This window comes from Benincasa hispida, chromosome 1 (assembly GCF_027475165.1).
Source record: "Benincasa hispida cultivar pf3 chromosome 1, pf3_genome.v1.1, whole genome shotgun sequence".
Lineage (NCBI taxonomy): Eukaryota > Viridiplantae > Streptophyta > Magnoliopsida > Cucurbitales > Cucurbitaceae > Benincasa > Benincasa hispida.
Window position 1 is genome coordinate 361,546 of NC_143478.1, and position 19,659 is coordinate 381,204.

A 19,659-nucleotide genomic window follows, 5' to 3' on the forward strand; every position below is an offset into this window, starting at 1 on the left:
GATACAGGAGCACAAGAGAGCCCCTGGTTTACAACTTCTATATACACAAACAATATAAATAATAATGATGATGATAAAAACAAATAACAAATAAAGAAATAAATTCCATCTCTCTCTCTCTCTCTCTCTCTCTCTCTCTCTTCAATGACTGACTTGCCTTTTGTTTAACATAAATTATGGGTTTAAATCAGACAAAATAAATGCTTTGGACCTCAGAAGAAAGAGACCACAAAGTTCATATAATTTTTTTTTTCCCAAATTCACATCACATGCTATTGAATCTCTCTCATTTCATCTCTAGCATTGATCACTATTTAAGCACTTCCATACATTTCAACTCTCTCCATCTTCAGAAAAAAGAAAACAAAAAAAGTACATTACATTCTATTCTCTCCAACTCCCCTTCCAAAATTTGTCCACTTTCTTTTCTCTTTTCCTATCCAACTTAGTCTAAACAAGAGAGACAAATATTATTATGATGAATAATACCTGTATCAGTATTCCTCCATTGGCTCAGACCATTGATGGTGATCACTTCTTTGATCATCGGTGTATATGGGTCAATGGGCCGGTGATCGTCGGAGCAGGACCATCTGGATTGTCAGTAGCAGCTGCTCTCAAACAACAAGGTGTCCCGTTTGTCGTTGTTGACCGAGCTGACTGCATTGCCTCTCTTTGGCAACACCGGACCTATGATCGTCTCAAACTTCACCTTCCAAAGCAATTCTGTCAACTTCCCAACTTCCCTTTCCCAGAGGAGTTTCCTGCTTACCCCTCCAAGTTTCAGTTCATTTCCTACTTGGAATCCTATGCCAACCATTTTGATATCACCCCACGTTTCAACGAAACAGTGAAGTCAGCCAAGTATGATGAAACTTTTGGCCTGTGGCGAGTCAAAACCCTTTCGTTGAGTCCAAAGCCGACCCAAGTCGAGTACATTTGCCGATGGTTGGTCGTTGCCACTGGAGAGAATGCTGAGAAGGTCGTGCCAGAGTTTGAAGGGATGGAGGAGTTTGGTGGCCATGTTATGCATGCTTGTGAGTACAAATCCGGTGAGGCTTATCTTGGGAAACGGGTGCTTGTCGTCGGGTGTGGGAACTCCGGCATGGAAATTTCACTTGATCTTTGTAACCATGATGCCAAGCCATCCATGGTGGTACGAAGCTCGGTGAGTCAACTTAAGTTACATCAAATAACTCAAATTAGTTCACCTCAGATATAGACTTGTAAAATCAATTTGAACATAGTTCAACTGAACTTCTAAAAGTTTAAACTCATCATTTCAATTCCATCTAAAAATGAAACTTTCTGTGTTAAATTTACGAAAATCATCTGCAACATTGAGTAATAACTTGGAAGTAGTGCAATTTTTCTTGATCCACAGGTTCATGTATTGCCAAGAGAAATACTTGGAAAATCAACTTTTGAAGTAGCAATTTCACTAATGAAATGGCTGCCACTTCATATGGTGGACAAGATGCTGCTGATCATTTCCAGACTTGTTCTTGGGAACATTGAGAAGTATGGACTCAAAAGGCCATCAATGGGACCGTTGCAACTTAAGAACACTGCCGGAAAGACACCCGTGTTGGATATTGGAGCGCTGCAGAAGATAAGGGCCGGCGAGATCAAGGTGGTGCCCGGAATAAAAAAATTCTGGAGAGGTGCAGTGGAGCTGGTCAATGGAGAAGTTCTAGAGATTGATTCTGTAATTCTAGCTACTGGCTATCGCAGCAATGTTCCATCTTGGCTCAAGGTCAGCAAGTTTTTTAATATATATTTTTTTTAAGTTATAAAATTTGGCATTTTTTTCCTGTTATGAATTGGGCTCTTGTTTTGAGAGTCCATGTGACAGTTATGGAAGTTGGGTTCAGTTTTTAAAGTCTCTTTATTGAACATTACCCTTCAGTTCTTCCAAATTTTGTGTCCAACTTGAGAGTTTTTCCGTCCTAAATGCTTTTTACTGTTGTTTACAGAAATTGTTGATTTTCTCTCTCTAAAACTATACATTATTTGATTGCACAGGAAAATGAGTTCTTTTCCAGTGATGGAATTCCAAAAAGTCCATTCCCAAATGGGTGGAAAGGCAAAGCTGGACTCTATGCTGTTGGGTTCACAAGAAAAGGCTTATCAGGAGCTTCATTGGACGCCATTAATGTAGCTCAGGACATTGCCAAGAGCTGGAAAGAAGATACTAAACAAAAGAGAAAATCAGTGGCAGCTCGCCACAGAAGATGCATTTCACATTTCTAATATAAAAGGGCGGCCTTTATCTTAAGAACAGTAACCCAAAAAAAAAAAAAAAAAAAAAAAGCAAAAAAAAAAACACATTAGCAGAGCCCTCTCCCCACTCCAAAAACAAAAAAGGAAAAATATAATTCCCAACACAGTAAAATAGTTATGAATTTCTTTCTGTATAAAGGAAGATGAGGCTTATTGTTTTTTTTATTCTTTTCTATTAACTCTCTCTCTGGATCTACCTTATTGTAATTGAAATTGAAATTGAAATTTTTCTTTCCTTTCTCTGTTGTAAATCCAACACAAGGTGGGCCACTTAAGAAATGGTAAGAAGTGAATCCACAAGGTGGGCCAATTAAATGTGCTCCAAAGTGAATCCACAATGGGCCCACTAACAAAAATGTGGCCCCTCAAGTCCATGATTCCCCCCAACATAACAAATCTCCACTAGGGGATCCCAGTCTTGGTCTCACAATGGAAAAAAAAAGGAAAAGAAAAAAAAAGGTTTCAGGGTTTTCTGTCTCCATGTTGCTTTGCACATGGTCTGAGCAGAGAAGTGTAAACCTTATCTTAGTTTATACATGTGAAGAAATCTCTGTTACCACTACAACTTTTCAACTGTAATAAAGTTACAACATTCAAGTTTCAAACCAATCAGTACCTGCTAATTGCTTATGCTCTCTCTTTTTTACTCTGCTTGAAACTAAGAATCCATATGCACTCTTTCTTCATTATACACCTAACTTATACTTGTGACAAGCCAAACATCAGAATTCACAGCCAATGTTATGCTGTAATCTTGTTAAAGCAACAGCATAATGAAAATAAGCTATAACAAATCGGACTGCATATATAGTTGTACATTGTAAACTGGATGCTTTGTGTTTCTAAAGCCTTAATAAGTAAGACAAGACAATTCACCTGTAGGGAAGGTAAAGGAGAAGACAACCCATATGACTCCCCATGCTGTTGATTCAACCAAACATAGTGCTATAACTCCATGGCCCATTTAAATGTTCTTTCTTCTTCAGCACCACAAACTCAAAGCTTTGCAGAAAGAATTTGTAATTCGACCCGATTGTGATCCTTCGTGAACATGTTACCTGCATCAGTTTGGTATATATTTCAGTCAAGTAGACATTAATGTTCTACTTTATTGCAATACATATGAAGCCTACACTTACAGCATGAAAGTCCAAACCTGCAGTCTTTGTCAAAATCCCACTAGAGTTTCCAATGTTCTCATAAAACCATGCAACCTCTTACTGAGACATCAAAGAGAAGAAAACACATGGGGTAGTAAATACCCATAACATTTTCCTAGTTCTTCATCAAAAGCCCATCCCTTCATGTTATAAATGATAAATAAACTCAGTTGAGATTATGATGGTAAGTGACAAATTTACCACTAGTCTGAGGAAAGACTCACCCGGTTAAAATACCACAGTATATCCTTCATATATACCTCTTAATGTTTCATTAGATTTAACACGTTTCTCATTTTGATTTCACATTTATGAACAGTGTTTTACTGCGGTAAAAGAAAGTGCCAAATATTGACTTATTGGAGATCATTTCCCTCAATATGTTCTCTCCCATAAACCGTTATAAATTTTCATCGAACTTCTAATCTTTTAATTTATCTCACCTAGTATAATGACCATCATTCAGAATGTCGAGCCATTCGAAATGAGCAATTCCGGAAAAAAAAAATTGCATAATCATCAAAATGAAATTCTATATAGAGAAAGTTCATCTTCCAAAACCTGTACTAAAATTGGTGCAAATGTTCATTGCTACATTTTGTTGCCTAATCCAGAAAAAACTACTTGCAACTAAAAATAAGTTAAGACAAATTTGTAGTCTCTTACAGTCGAAAGAGATTCAACAAACAGCCCATAGAAAGAGGTGGATGATTCAGGGATTGAAATAAGACAAAAGTATTGGAACCAAGATTTCACAGCAAGAATCTTGAAGCTCCATGAAATGATTTCATAATCACTTTTTGACTTCTGATTTTGTGCAACCAACAAAAGCAAAAGAACCAGTAATACAAGTACAGGCGCCATGGTCTCAGAACAGTATGATTACTTTGAGTTGGAAAGTATGCGATCAATTTCACCCTTCTGGTTGTACATATCCACTATCTTTTTAGCATATGTGGGTTCATGTTTATCAGCTCTGCAATTCACAAAATCTTCATTAAAAACGAGGACAAGGAAACAAGAATAAAAGAGTTCTTCATACACAGCTTAATCCAGTTTACCTTTGTTTTCCCCATGTTCGGGAGACATATAAATGGTTCCGGATGGTATGGTAATCCAGTGAATAACGAGCAAACTCCAGACCTTTTGGGCCAATCTAAAGAAAAGAAAAAACAAGATAATAAAGTTTCTGCTTATACTTTATTGCAAGTTTCTGCTTATACTTTATTGCAAGTGTATCATCTGGATCAATGAACACTTGCATTTCTGAAAGTTGGTATTTTATTTTTATTTAAAAAAAAAAAAAAATGTATATATCAAGGGGAAATTTTACCAAGTTCAGAAAGAACGCTATGATGTTCCCAATGAATTTTGGAGCAGGCTGTGAAGGACCTCTCCCTGAGAGTAAGAACAACACAAGTATACAAATCAAAGGTCATAGAAGCCTGCCATGGACTCACCTTTAAAGATGAAATACTAACGAGCACGCTTATTAGCAATTACAGAGGAAAGCAGATACTATATGGAGCGTTCAGAACAAAGCTAGGAAATTCTGCTTTTCCATGATTTTAAAGAAATGACAAGGAACATAATCTGACGATCTCCGGAATGAAAATAATTAAGGATTAAGAAGTTCTGGTCATTACAGGAGAATAAATTATCAATATAACTGCAAAACGGATTGCTCCAAATAGATTATATGGTACGCTGTAACATAATAAAATCTGAATGAAAATTGATTTTAAAATGAGCCCGAACAAACAAAACATAGAGTACAAAATTAGAACTAATGTTTGAGAGATTGATGATGTCGCCATACATACCAAACTTAGCATCGTCATCTGCCTTCACAGTCTCCATAACTAAAGGTCTTCGATTACCCTGAACCCAGAATATTTTTCTAAGTAATATATGCTATGCTTCTTATTAAAGAGGATATAGCATGGCAAGAAATTTACATTGCTAATTGTTGGAGTAATTTCCAAGTACTGTTCTACTAAACCCAGCATCTCTCTACCACGCTCATTTCTACAATGTTAAGGAAACAACAAAAATGAAATGTTAGAATGTCAACTAAATATTAACACACAATAGTCTCTAGTAACGTGACCAGACATGGAAAGTACAGAAAGAACCTAAACAATCATATTACCTAACAGTAATATACTGTGGATGTTGGGTCATGCTGATTTGAGAATATTTTGGCACACCCATGTAACCAACAACCAGATCCTGAAATTTTACACCATTAATCAAAGATGAAGTCAAACAGTATTTTGTTTGTGCCTAAGCAGCTTTATAGTAACACGTGTATAGAACAAGTTAATCGCTAATGACACATCCGAGAACATACTCATCTAAAGAAAGACTAGCCACTTCAATTCATTTGAAAAAAATTAAGTTTTTTTAACGTTTCAATTTTAATGTATCCATGAGACATCAACTCTTGGATCTAAACTAGAGTAAAATTGAAAACTTCCAAGTCAGGGAACTTCTTCATGGCAAACCTGATGGAATAATTTTGACGGGGAAAAACACAGACATGCACGTGCACCATAAAATAGTGTTTATGTCTGGCCAAGAGTGTACCCAACATTTGCCTTAAGCCATCAACTAATTTTTGAATCTCAAATTGTTTGGCATACATTCTAGATTGGCCCAAGTTTATCGCTGGAAATAAGTTTTGAATCTCAAATTGTTTGCCATACGTTCTAGTGTGTATTTTTACCTATATCTACAAAAGGGCTGCCAGTAAACAATTAGATAGAAAAATGTTGAACCATGTTCAAACAAAGATCATGAAGAATAATATGTTGCTATCAAGTCCAAATATATTGCACCCCTCGCTATTTAGAGGAGAAGAAACGATTTGATACAAGTAGAAAATTGCATGGCATCCATATTGAGTTGGATGAGTAGAAATACTGACCGCTAAAGCATTTGTATAATCAAAACAGCTGCAATGCAAACCAAAACTCCATTAGTTAACAACTTCTAAAGAGTGAAGAAAAGACATCACTAGGAGAAGTAACTACTCATATCGTGATGCAAATTTTAAACGTGTATTTTAGAGAAATAGATTTATTCTGTACATTAGAGAATATTATTTTATGTTCCATATTTAATTCAAAAGTAGTCATCCATTTCCAAAAAAATGAAGAAAATATATAAAAACAGTGTTCATCAGAACCAAATCCAAAATTAGGAAACTTACTTTTGAATACCACAAAAAATAAAGATATAAAAAATGAAACATTTTAGTGTTAATTTTCCTTCACAAAATTCTTTGTTTTTCTTAAAAAGAGGATCGAACATAATATACAATTTTGTGAAGTATATTTCTCCCTGTTTATATATATATACTTTTCTCTTGTTAAAAAATGCAGTTTTGCGGATTATATTTGTAATCTTTTTTAAAAAAAGAGAACATAATATACAAGTTAATGAAGTATGAAGAGAGGTTGTTCCTCTCATCTTCTAGTTGGACAACTCCCCTCCACTGGACACACTTTGGAAACAAAACTACTATTTTAGCCTAACCTTATCATAACTTTCTTTTAGAGATGCGATCTTTAAGTGAAGAGATTAAAAATTAAGTGAAGCTAGTTAACTTAAGCTAAAGACGTATTTGAATCTGTACATTTGTGAATAAAACAATAGATAGATTTGGAACTCTCAAATTCTGGAGGAAAAAACGTCCAAATCTGAAACCAATTACATTCAGATTTTTAAAAAATTGTTCATAGAAATAACTTTTTCCCTCGTTTCAATAGTTCATTTTGATGTTTTCCTCTCATGTGTGCACCCTGGCTTGAATGTTTAAGGATGATTCCTTAATGACTACATTTAATTTAAAACATGGGTAAGCATGCATTTGCAGTGTGTTTCCCCCTTGCATCAGACCAGCCCTTAAAACACAAAATTGAAAATACTACTGTCCAATTCTCAGCATCTGCATATATGTGCAACTCTTCCCTGACGAGGGATCAAATATACAAAATGCCCACCAATTGAAATGGGAAAAAGATGAGGTAAAATACCTGTAGCAAGATGGTGCAATAACATCAACCAAGTCATTTGCAGGTAGACAGAAATATGGAATCTGTTTCAGTATAGTTAACTAGATGAGGCACCACATGGAAGATGTTCATGAACAATAACGCTGCAGAGACATAATTACCTCTTCAATATGACCATCCAAATGCTTGAGATGAACCTATTGGAGCAATAAGAACTTGGCTGAGGAGCAATGCCACTAAGGCTAAAAATTGAAACTTATGCCAAAGTTGAACAAAAGAAACACTATTTTCCTACTGAACCAACGGGCTTTCATTGAGTCAGTACATGAGTCGATATGTAAATAAACACAGAAGGTATAAAGGGGAAAATTGCATTGTTTGGATATCAGCCTTACAAGGCTAAGAATCATATCATTGTAAAACTAAAAACAAAAAGAAACTCAGACTAGGATCTTTGGAAAGATAATATGTGCCTTATTTACTAAGTGGTGCTTGAATTGGCAAGTTGGCACCTTACTTAAATCCAGCTCATATAGAGCAAATCAAAATTTCTCACTAGTTATGGATTCAAGTATCTAACATACAAAAGTTAAAATGCGGAAATATCATAATTCTAACAATTACAAGTTTAGGTCTTGACATGAAGCCTAAGAGTTAATCTAAATCTTATACCTCAGCCACTGAGATGATAACTAGAGCCTCGAGAGATCCAATTCGGATGAACTATATTTCTCAGCCATATTCTAAATCTTTTCCACAGAGAGTTATATATATGCGTCAAGGACTAGAGGATGTCCCAAAACAAACCTTGTAATCTTGCATGAACTCGTAATGAAGAACTGTCTCTGGTTCTGTACTTGCAGCCTTGAGAAATTTATCTAGTCCTTCTCGAGTTCCATTATCCACTATTGAAATGGAAAAAAAAAAAAAAAAAAAAAAAAAAAAAAAAAAAAAAAAAAAAAAAAAAAAATCAGAACTTATAGACATTTAAAAGCAGCAAGGGTAATCAAAGATGCCATAAAAAACATAAATTTTTATATGAAAAATAAAAATGCAGAATTACCACAATTAGTGCCCAGTACATAAAGCTTCTCCAGATTTAAATGCTGCTCCACAGATCTTAATGCTGCAGTTTAAGATATCATTCTGCATTACAGTTGTAGAAGTCACAATAGCGAAACGAACTAAGGATCTTTATGCAGCCCGGAAACACATTGAATAGAGAACTGTCTTGATTCCCAAAATATGGGACTACCATAATGCACCCTCAAACAGGTATTTTTAATAAATCCACCAAGTAAAACAAAAAAAGAAAAATTACCTTGCACTTGACAACCCACACCACAGAAAAGAAGACGTTTGACTCCTGCAGCCTGTTTAACAAAAGTATTGATATGTCTCATTAAATATACCGTAGTAACATTTGACTTCTAGTTCGATTATGGGTGCTAATGCAAGTACCCCTCATTTTGACCTCTAACAAGTTGATATAAAGCCCATCTGGCAGTTTAAGTATCTTGTTTGATTATTTAGTTGATTTACCAGCTTGGAATTTATCATCAATTTAGTCTAAGAAAAATTATGTGAGCTCCCTCAAGAGAAAGTTGCCTACCATAAAGAAAAGCATAAATTGGGTTTCTCTCCCTCTTAATAATGGAAAAACAAAAGCACCTCAACTAGAGCAAGAGTATTCAAGTTTGGAGACAAAGTTGGCTTTACTCCTCTGGCTGCTAGGACTTCATCTGGTGTCCTATTATCAGGGCAAGAATGATTATAGTAGCAAATCAGTAAAATTGTACTGAAGGAGAGGCTATTTGTCAATACAGATTCCAGAATATTATTAGCAAAGCTACCAAAGATTGCAGTAAATAAACTAGACAAACCTTGCTAAAATAGGTCTTGGACTGAGTCTGTCCTCTGGATCACTACAATATAACAGAACAATGAAAAGTTCACCACAAAAATGGCATTAAAAAAAATTAAATGAAGACCAAGAGAAATTACATAGCTTTATCAAGAAAATCGCACAGTTACCTCTGTACACAAATAACAGCCTCGACCATGCCTGATTTAAGCATTTCAATTGCTATGGTTGTTACTATCCCTGTCCATTGAGCTCCTACAAGTTCGCAGAAATTTGGTTCTCAGACTGTAGATTTATAAACAAAAAAACTGGAGTTTTCTGGAGAAATCTAATGATAATGTAGTCGAGCAAACAAGGATAAGACAAAATATTAACAGGGGTTGTCAAGTAGCCTGATCTAACATTGAGACTACCAAAAAGAGACAATACAATGCGTTTTAAAACAAACTGTTGAAGTATCATAGAAACCAAAGAAGAAACATTGAAGATTATTTCTTATGTTACAAACAATTACCTTCCACTGGTTTAATCTTACGAGCATACAATAGCTTCTCATGAACTCCAAAGTATGTCTCATCCAGCGTAGCTGTCTTCCTCCCTCTACCGTGAACTACAGGTTCCAATTCCTGATGAAATATCAGTGAAAGTCTGATACCAACTTATGAAACTGATGAATGGACTAATTACTCATATAAAATGTCTAGAAATTTGTTTTCACTTAATGAGCAGGAGCCAGTACTACGTCAGGCGTGCAATTTAGTTTTGAGAACATTAATAATATACAATTGGACGACAAAGAAAATGAAGTGAAAGCATGATCAATAGTCAACACAATAGAGAAATCTGGTGCCATCCTCACTGGTCAAATTGTATAGGAGACAGGAGAGGTTTACATTCTCAAAATTAGCTTCATAATACATATTCTTGCTCTCATGAGAAAAAATATTTACAAAATTTAACAACCTCTAGTCCTTTGTTCAACTTCTATATAACAGGGAATTCAACATCCAAACTCCACTAACAAATAGTATACGAACCAATATCAAAAAGTTTAGGTAAAGGAAGATATCGCAAGACATTCAAACAGAAGAAGTGTAGCCTTACTTCAATTCTTGACATGCCATCGCCCAAGAAAGCACACGCATCCTTCACGTGAGCAATATAATAAGTATCACACAAGCCACATCGACTACAAGGAAGAAACCAAGAATCGAATTCAATATTACACTACCACTAAACCCAAAAGCTTAAAATATACATTTAACCTTTCATAAACAATCTTCTTAACACTCTCCGTGGTTTTGAAATTACATGATTTCATCAAGGAACTATCAAATATCGACACAGAGTTTCCAACATAGAATCTCCCACTCCAACACTATTTATTAAAATTCTAAACTACCACTTAACCCGATGGGTTAGGTACACCTAATTAATATTTAACAGATAATCTTAACAAACAATAACGAACAAGAATCAAAGCCGTAAAAATGCAAAGAACAGCTCCTTCCCGCCAAAACCATTTTGTGATATTCACAAAAACGCAGGAAAAGGCATTGAATGAAATGAACCTGCAATGATCTTTGGCAGGATAGGTGCCTCCAGGAGGAATTGGTCTGGAGCGTTGCCGCCAGTCTTCCCTGAGTTTTACTTGCTTCGGTTCCGATTTTCCATCTGTTCCATAACAACCAAACGAAGTCTTACTCTGAAACACACATCATATGCGTGGAATCACAAGAATGCGAGGGATGAACAGAGTGAGATTGCGAACTTACTTGAAGAAGACGACGAGGATGAACAAACGATGGGAAGGGAGAGAGGAAGAGAGCGGAGGTTAGCAATGGAGTGCATTAGAGCAGAGTGGCAGTGAAAAGCTTCCAAAAAAAAAAGAGATCTTTTCATCCACATATATTATATTATTTCGTATGGATAAACCGCGCTCCATTAGTCAGATATTTTTCTATCTTCTTTTTCAGTTGAGAAATTATTTTAAATGGCACTCTTCAAAAATGAATTTTTCAAAAAAAAATAATATTATTTTAATATATATGGTCAAAAATAGGGTAGGGTTGAAAGTATTTTTAAAAATAGGTGTTTGCTGAAAGTATTACAAAATTATGGTATGTGTACGGAGTACATGATTGCCATGTGGCAAACTCGTGTACCCCGTTTAATCCCGTTAGCACCATGTCGGTTGACTGGTCGTATGGAAACTCGTGGACCGGGTCCGCGATTTATTTTTCTTTTTTTAAAAAAATAGATTGACTAATTATTTTTTAAATTGGAGATGTACAACAATATTAAGACTTTAGGAACGGGTCCACAAATTCCTTCATCATTCAACTTAATTATATATTTAATTTACAATGAAAACATAATTATCTTACACGCATATTAAAAAAATGTCGTGATATTAAAGAAGATTTACAATTAGTTCTTTAATTTAAAAACGATCCATGACTCTTATCCCATGAGGTTATCTTATGTCCCTCTAAATTAGGTTTACTATGTTGTTTGCATTTTTTCACTATTTAATTTCACATTCCTTGTTTGCATTGGATCTTTCATTGATTCCTATTTTGTTCTTTTATTATTTCATACTTTTATTTGTATCTCTATTTTTTTCCGTCTTTTATGGAGCTTATTTTATTTATTTATTTTATTAATAAATAATTAGTAAATTGAAATTAAAAACTATACGTATACATCCTTTAACAAATACAAATCCCTTTAGTTTTTTCTTTTAAATATAAATTCCTTCACACAATAACTGCACTCACCTTTCTAAGTTTTCTTCACATAATAATTATAGATCTTTTTCTTAATCACTCTCAAACTCCATTTTATTAAAAAGTACAATTACATAAAATGAAACAATTACATAAAAAGTATAAGTACATACAAGATACAATTACATGAAAAATATAAGTACATACAAGATACAATTACATAAAAAAAATACAAGTACGTTCTAGGTTCATTCCAACCAATTTCCTCATTATTGATTGCAACAAGAATACCCTTATGTCTATCAGAAATCAAGCAAATATCATCTCTTTGAGTAAATACTTAAGTAAATAGCAAAAGCAAGGGTCAATAGCAATGCAAGGGTTGTGGCAGTTTAATGGAGAAGAGGGTACACATTTAAGGTCATCGTGTATCGGGTACACGATTACCTCATGCCACGGCAGACTGCGCGTGCCAGATCAGCAAGAAATCGTGTACCAAGTACACGATTTAGGGCTCATCGTATCGGGTACACGATTTAAAAACTTATTTTTTTCAATATTTTCAGTCCTACTCTACTTTTGTCAATATATATTAAAATAATATTATTTTAAAAAAATCTTCAATATATATATATATATATATATATATATATGTATGTATGTATGTATGTATGTATGTATGTATGTATGTATGTATGTATGTATGTATGTATGTATAATACTACCATCTATCCCTCATAAATCGAGATAGACTATTATTTGTATTTATTAATCAAACAGATAGACATAGTTACTAGTCTATCGTAATTTATCACAAATAGATATTAATGTTTTGTTATTATTTATAAATATTTTGGTTCATTTTTCTATATTTGAAAATAAACATTTTCTTTTTTCTTTTAAAGTATTTATTATAACTTTTAGTCCATGTGCCAATTCTTCAATTGAGTGTACATTTTATTGGTAAATATTTAATTTTATTAGGTATCGACTTGGTTTTTCTTTAGCTTATAAACACATTTATTCCTTAATTAATACTACTCTACTCTAAATAGTTCTTACAAATCCACATAAAAGTTGAAAATGTTAATTTGAAAAATTTAAGAAATTCATATACTATATAACTAATATTTTAAAAATGTCTTAAATTTTGGTTTTTGTAATTAGATTTTAATAACATTGAAACATTTTTTACCTTTTAATATTATTTTTCATCTTTTAATTTCGTAATATTTTAAAATAAAAAAATATCATATCATTTCTGAAATTAGTATTAATTATAAAAAAAATTATTTTGTGAAATAACATTGATTACATTATCTCTTATCAATAAATTTTTTAAATATTTAATTTTTAACTTATTAACATCATTTTTAAATTTTGACTTTGTTATTGTTATTTATTAATTTTGGTTGATATTCGTTTAATGCAATATATTTCAAATTAATATTTCATTTATTTTAAGGGACTTCGTTTATCTATTTTTATACTATTAATTAAAAATCGATCACCCCATCTCAAGCATGTGTTAAATATACTGATAATATACTTAAAATGTAAATATACATTGCATATACCAAGGTTATATAAATTGTCTTATTCATGCATTTATCAGATACTGAAAAATGTAAATATACATCGGATATATTGTTCGGTATATAAGATGATATATTATATAAATTGTCTTATTCATGCATTTATCAGGTATGCCTTAGTTTATTTCTAGAAAATTCAAGTATATAGTACTAATATATCAAATGTACCTTGTTTTCTCCTTCAAAGCTTGTTACGAGTTATTGTTTCCATTTATAAGGACAACAATTTTTTGAATTTTGGGAGAAACTTTCCAAGTTTTAAAAAAGAAAACCGTCTTGGAAGTTCAAAAAAGCAAGTAACACTCCTTACATGATTTGGTATATATATTTAAAGGGAATGGAACGAGGGACTGAAAAAGTAAATTGAGTCGAACTTTTGTGCCCATCAAGGTATTCATGTAAAAAAATATGAAAACTTAGACAATTGTGTAATTAGACCTATTTATTTAGGCTATGCATAGAAAAAATCTCATCAATTCATACCAACTTCAAGGTCATATCATTTTGAACATTGAACTAATGATTATATCAATTTAAACCCTGAACTTTTGAGTTTATCGATTTACACTCTCCATTTCGTTTCATTTGTAAAAACATTGTGTGAAATATATAATTGTATCAATTAAACCCTTAATCTTTCATAAGTGAATCGGTTTAGACTCTTAGACAAAAAAAAATCTTTGAAAATCGTGAATGCATTTAATCTAATGTTCCTTTTATAAAACAGACATTTGAAAAAAATTTACACATGTATTGAGAATTAATGCATAAATGATTTCTAGAGGTAATCATAATAAATTGTTAACGAAAATTTAATAATTTAAAGATTTAAATTATAAATATTGATAAACAAAAGCTAAAAGAGGGTATAAATTAAAGTTTAAAGTGATACTATTAGTAGTTTGACATTTTAATTGATACACTTCAAAAGTTTAAGGATATGATCCACAAAGTATCCATATATTTGCAATCCAACCATTTGTAAAAAAGATAAATTTTTTTAGAAGTCATTCACAACATGTTATTGTCCATTCCACCCCTTATTCATGGGAAATTTGTACATATGACTCATTTTTTGGGACCAAAATGTTAAATGACCCATTTTTAAAAAATAATGTCAATTGACCCTCTGCTGACATCATTTTCATACCAAATTACGTAAATACCCTCACCTCTTTGTCTTCTTGCCCTTTTACTGAAAACCAACCAAAACTAAAAATTCTTCAAACATAACGGCTTCATATAGCTTATAAGCTCCAAACGGTTACGTTGCGTTTGAACTCCATCATTTGGGCTTGCAAAATCTTCCACTGCCACCAACAAATTGAATCTGATCGGAAGTGATTTCAATTGTGCATGAGGATGTCTAAAACTGATCAGTAATAAGGAAAGGGTGAGTCGTTCTAGGGTTAGAAATACTGTGAACCTATGATTTTTTTGTTTGTTTTTTTGGATTTCAATGTGTTCGGAGATTGAAGACGAGTAAAAATAGAGAATGTAAGTGAGATAAGTGAGAGTGAAATCGGCAAGAGCGATACTAGAGAGAGAAAGACCGGAAAGGGTGGGTCGTTCTGGGGTTTAGAAATACTATAAACCAATGGTTTTTTGTTTGTTTTTTAGTTTTCGATGTGTTATGAGGTTGAAGATGAGTAAAAAGAGAGAATGTGAGTGAGGTAAGTGAGAGTGAAATCGACGAGAGTAACAACAGAGAGAGCGACACCAGATAGAGTGATGCCAGAGAGAGCAACACTAACGAGACAATGTCTAGCGAGACTTAAACAAAATGTTGTATTTATAATTTTTTTTCCTGAACGAATTACTGATTGAATCTTTATTTCATGCATGAGTGATTTAAGATGTCAACATGTTTTAGAACCTGTAGTCGACCGATTACCCAGTCAAGTAACGAGCTTAGCCCACATTGCTAATGCGAACAAGACTGTGAAGGAGAAGCTTACCCTACAGCAGTTAGAGATGTTCAAGAGAACAGTTTTTGTGCAATTTGTAGAGATTGATATAGTGTTCAACAACCCAATTATCCATCATATGTTGTTGAGAGAAGTGAAGAGCATGAGAGCTGACTCAATGAGATTCTCTGTTGGTGGAAAGGTCGTCACATTTTCGCAGGATGATTTTTTTGTTGATGACAGATTTGTGGCGATCCCCTACATGAGTTAATCAGAATGAGGAGTCCTCATATGAACTTGCAATCAAATATTTTGGTAATTGGGTGATGAAGGACACATTACATATCAGTCTACTAGAAGAAAAATACAAGGAGTTAGAGTTCGAAGATGACGAAGATGTCGTAAAGATCACATTAGTGTACTACACGGTGGTTGCAATGATGGAAAAAAACAAGCAAAAAAGTGTAGTAGACCTTAAACGTTTTAAGGGCCTTTAGAACATAGAGTATTACTGAAGGAACTCTAATGGGAGAGAACCTTGAGCGAAAGCGAAACGACCAAATTCCATTTTCATTGAATACAAAGTTTACAGTAAACAAGATATGCATTTAATTCTAAATTACAACATGTTTTAGAAAGGGTTTCAAGAAACCTTACCTTTGAAGACCTTTTCTTCACGTTTTCCCTCGAACAAATTATGAACAACTTGAAGACCTTCAAGATTAACCTCGAACAAGTATGAACATTACCACAAATGTTACATTGGTATTCTCAGGGTGAGAATCCAGGAGTGGTGGGCTCTGACTATTTTGATTATGAGGGAAAACTTAATGTAGATGAGGGATTGAGAATTTTCACAAAAAACTCAAAAAACACAGAACTCTTTTTTTGTTTTCTCACACTATCAAAATCGATTAACCAACCAAGAAGAAGAAGAAACATTTTTCTTTTATTCTCCTTGCCAAAAATAACCATCACCTACTTATGTGGGTGGAGAGAAAAGAATGGGAAGGGAGTTGTAACTCCCTTCATTATTATTAAAATAATAATATTATATATATATATATTAAATTATATATTATATCAAATATAACATATAACATATAGTTTTAATATTGTATCACATATAATATAAACTATAGTTTCTTTTCTCTTTTATATGGCATTTAATATCAATTATATTGATATTAAATTTAACAACTATGAATCCAATTCATAGAAACTATATTTGAATCTCATTCAAATATTTATTTCCTCCTATTAAGCTATAATGTATTAAATACATTATGACAATTATATCACATATAATCGAAACAACTTAATTATATTATAATTAAATCCCTCTATTTATTTAAAAATTTCAAATTAATCCAAAACTGATTCTCAACTAAATCCTATTGAGCTACCAAGGAGACCTCATGGACCTATAGCTTGAAGCTACAACGACATGAATAATTAATTAAACTCTTTAATTACATTATTCATTATCCGTTAATTGTCGCGTACTCCACTAAAGACTGACAGCTGCACTCTTTGCACTATAGATATATTTCTGTATCCATTAGATATAACCAATCAATAGTACTATGACCCTTCACAAATTGTTCGTAAGTACAGCTAGGCCAAATTACCGTATTGCCCCTATAGTTACATCTAGCTCCTTAAGTACCACTGATCCCTCTAATGAATAATAGATCACAGTCCAACTATGACTAAACCCCTCTTGGGCCAGGAGAGGGTGTGACGCCACATTTTTCAAGATCCAAAATTAGTTATTAAGGGAACAATTTATCTACTTACCCCTACCTCGGGGAAGGAGTGAATTCCATCTTGTATAGTTGTATCCCCAGCTCCCCAATCAGACGAATCCCTAAAATGGTAGACATGTTGAGTAGACGATCTGGCCACTCTCACCCGTACAAATCAAATGACTGCCTCATAGGCAGGCGTTCACAACTCACTTAGGATTCAAGTCATGTTACCTATGGTCGTCCTAGTGAAATGTAAGTCTCTATTATGAATGACGTTATATAATGAGACTAAACATTTCATGGTCTGATCTTATACAAACTCTTTTGTATAGAATATCCCCGCTCGCATGTCTATATATAAATGATCAGGATCAGATCATTTGTAGCACTTTACAAAAATTGTTACACCTACAAAGTGGGCCATACTCGTAGTGTCACCAGGATAAGGTACCAAACTTTATACATCTACTACAGACCATTTAGGCTATCACTTAAACATGATCCACCCGTATGTCTCTACATACATGTTTAAGTTACAAAGATAACCTTGAATGTTAGTTTATTGGTTTGTAGTTAATGCAACTAAAATATCATATATTTTATAGGCAATGAATAAAATGTATTTTATAAATACATAATGAGTTTGTTCAACAATGTTTACAAACTATAAGATCCTACGAGATTTAGGATATCAACCTGACAATTACAACAGTCTAGACTAAGGTACCATTATTTGGGAGAGGAAATTCGATGCTCTAAAGACTGCATTGAATAATAAGATTAGTTTATACAAGACGAAGCTGAAAGAAAATAAAAATTATGTCGTGAAATACTCTTTGCGTGGATTTCCACAAAATTTTCTTAACATAATAATCGTCTTGTTTGATTTAACATTGCTATTGTTCTTAATTTATGTTTAATTTTATTTAGGTATGGGCGTACGAGATCCTAGCAACATTGATAGCTGGGAACATTATGGAGCGAAGGAGCAATGTAGATTTGCCCCGTATATTACGATGATCATGCTCCCACTCAGTGTCCTTCAAAGTATTCAAGAGAGACATATTCGAGTCTAACAATCTAAGTGTACTTTATGCATAATATGTTTATTTGGTTGTTAAATTGACACTAACCATTTTACTGGGATGTTAATGCAGACAAAGGTTAAAGAGAGTCTTGTCATGACCGACGCTGAGAGGGAGTTTCAGGATAACCCAGTGGATAGACGACCTATATTCGATCTAGGTGCCAATGATGATAGTTTGAAAGCGACAGTAGGTTGAGTATTGGAGGTAGTTCTAAAAGCAACGATGATGATCATTGTGGAGGTAACAATGATGAACACGAATATTCTAAGCACGAAAATGCTGAATATGGAAGGGTGGAGGGAGGGACATACACACTTAGTGATGATATGTTCCATGATGTGGTGGGGGATGTACGCGATGAGGATGAGTTGAACCCACCTGATGTTCATCCTATGGATTCCTATAGAGAGTAATTTAGATGAGGAGTGTCCTAAGTGTGTTGGCCGCATGGAGGGAGCCAATCCCATCGATTCTATTTATTCGTACCTGCAGAGCATTGATAGCTCACTATCGAGGTTGGATGGCTGTATATTAAGTTTAGATAGTCGTGTATTCATGATCGAGGAAAACATGACAGACATGAAAGCACAATTGTCAGCCATTTAGTCATTGTTGCAGTCTATGTGCAAGGTTTGCATTTATTATCGTTGTTTTATATTTAGTTTTTACGTGTTCGTGAACTCATCATTTTTTGTTTACTAATTTAAGGGTTCCACAGTGATTGAAGAGACGACAAGGTCACGCATCTCACATACAGAAGACGATGCCACGATGTCACTCATCCCACCTATTCATCTCGATACCATTAATGCGACTGCCTTTCATACTCTCATCCTCCCTGTAGAGCCTCAAAATACCACCACTACACCTACTCCCATCCCCCTTAGAGCTTGATACCACAACATCACTCACTGACGTCCAACCTATAGAGGTTGATGTCCCACATACACAGTCTGACATGTCTACCTCACCCTCTAACATCTCACATCTAGAGGCCAACACGTCTGACTTACTCACCATGCCACATACAAAGGCCGACATGTCTGACATCTCAGAGGCTGACACTTCTAAATATTGTTACGACCACACAAGGAGTTACATTGTCGATTAATTTATTGATCAGTAATCATTATTTATATTTCATGATTTGAAATTATATTTTTTTATATTTCTTGATGAGTAATTTTTTGTTATACGTTTATGTAGGAATCTCGAAGAACTAGCCGTATGAGGAAAAATGTTGATAAATATACACCTTCAAAT

The 19,659-nt window shown here is 33.8% G+C and overlaps 2 protein-coding genes across 2 annotated transcripts; one reads left to right on the forward strand and one right to left on the reverse strand.

Annotated features, from left to right (window-relative positions):
- Window positions 1–281: 281 nt before the first annotated feature.
- LOC120084033 (putative indole-3-pyruvate monooxygenase YUCCA3) lies at window positions 282–2,253 on the forward strand. The gene is made up of 3 exons (XM_039039936.2): window positions 282–1,168; window positions 1,385–1,756; window positions 2,026–2,253. The coding sequence occupies exons 1-3, from the start codon at window positions 476–478 to the stop codon at window positions 2,251–2,253; spliced, it is 1,293 nt and encodes a 430-aa protein (XP_038895864.1). The 5' UTR covers window positions 282–475.
- A 1,727-nt stretch (window positions 2,254–3,980) lies between these two features.
- Window positions 3,981–11,286, reverse strand: HCAR (coenzyme F420 hydrogenase family / dehydrogenase, beta subunit family). The gene is made up of 19 exons (XM_039039931.2): window positions 11,102–11,286; window positions 10,898–11,000; window positions 10,431–10,515; window positions 9,841–9,952; window positions 9,497–9,581; window positions 9,346–9,387; window positions 9,134–9,212; window positions 8,784–8,835; window positions 8,526–8,588; window positions 8,270–8,367; window positions 7,624–7,659; window positions 7,484–7,545; window positions 6,373–6,400; window positions 5,596–5,675; window positions 5,402–5,471; window positions 5,267–5,324; window positions 4,777–4,841; window positions 4,505–4,599; window positions 3,981–4,419 (listed from the first exon to the last, which is right to left on the reverse strand). The coding sequence occupies exons 1-19, from the start codon at window positions 11,232–11,234 to the stop codon at window positions 4,326–4,328; spliced, it is 1,440 nt and encodes a 479-aa protein (XP_038895859.1). The 5' UTR covers window positions 11,235–11,286; the 3' UTR covers window positions 3,981–4,325.
- Between the last annotated feature and the right edge of the window lie 8,373 nt (window positions 11,287–19,659).

What these genes read in the sequence shown, in the direction of transcription:
- LOC120084033 (XM_039039936.2), top strand. Translation starts at nt 476, where the DNA reads ATGATGAATAATACCTGTATCAGTATTCCTCCATTGGCTCAGACCATT. An exon ending in CCATGGTGGTACGAAGCTCG is followed by an intron (nt 1,169 to 1,384) that starts GTGAGTCAACTT and finishes CTTGATCCACAG; the next exon opens with GTTCATGTATTGCCAAGAGA. An exon ending in ATGTTCCATCTTGGCTCAAG is followed by an intron (nt 1,757 to 2,025) that starts GTCAGCAAGTTT and finishes TTGATTGCACAG; the next exon opens with GAAAATGAGTTCTTTTCCAG.
- HCAR (XM_039039931.2), bottom strand. Translation starts at nt 11,234, where the DNA reads ATGTGGATGAAAAGATCTCTTTTTTTTTTGGAAGCTTTTCACTGCCAC. An exon ending in ATTGCACCATCTTGCTACAG is followed by an intron (nt 6,401 to 7,483) that starts GTATTTTACCTC and finishes TTTGCATTGCAG; the next exon opens with CTGTTTTGATTATACAAATG. An exon ending in CGAACATGGGGAAAACAAAG is followed by an intron (nt 4,420 to 4,504) that starts GTAAACTGGATT and finishes TGTGAATTGCAG; the next exon opens with AGCTGATAAACATGAACCCA.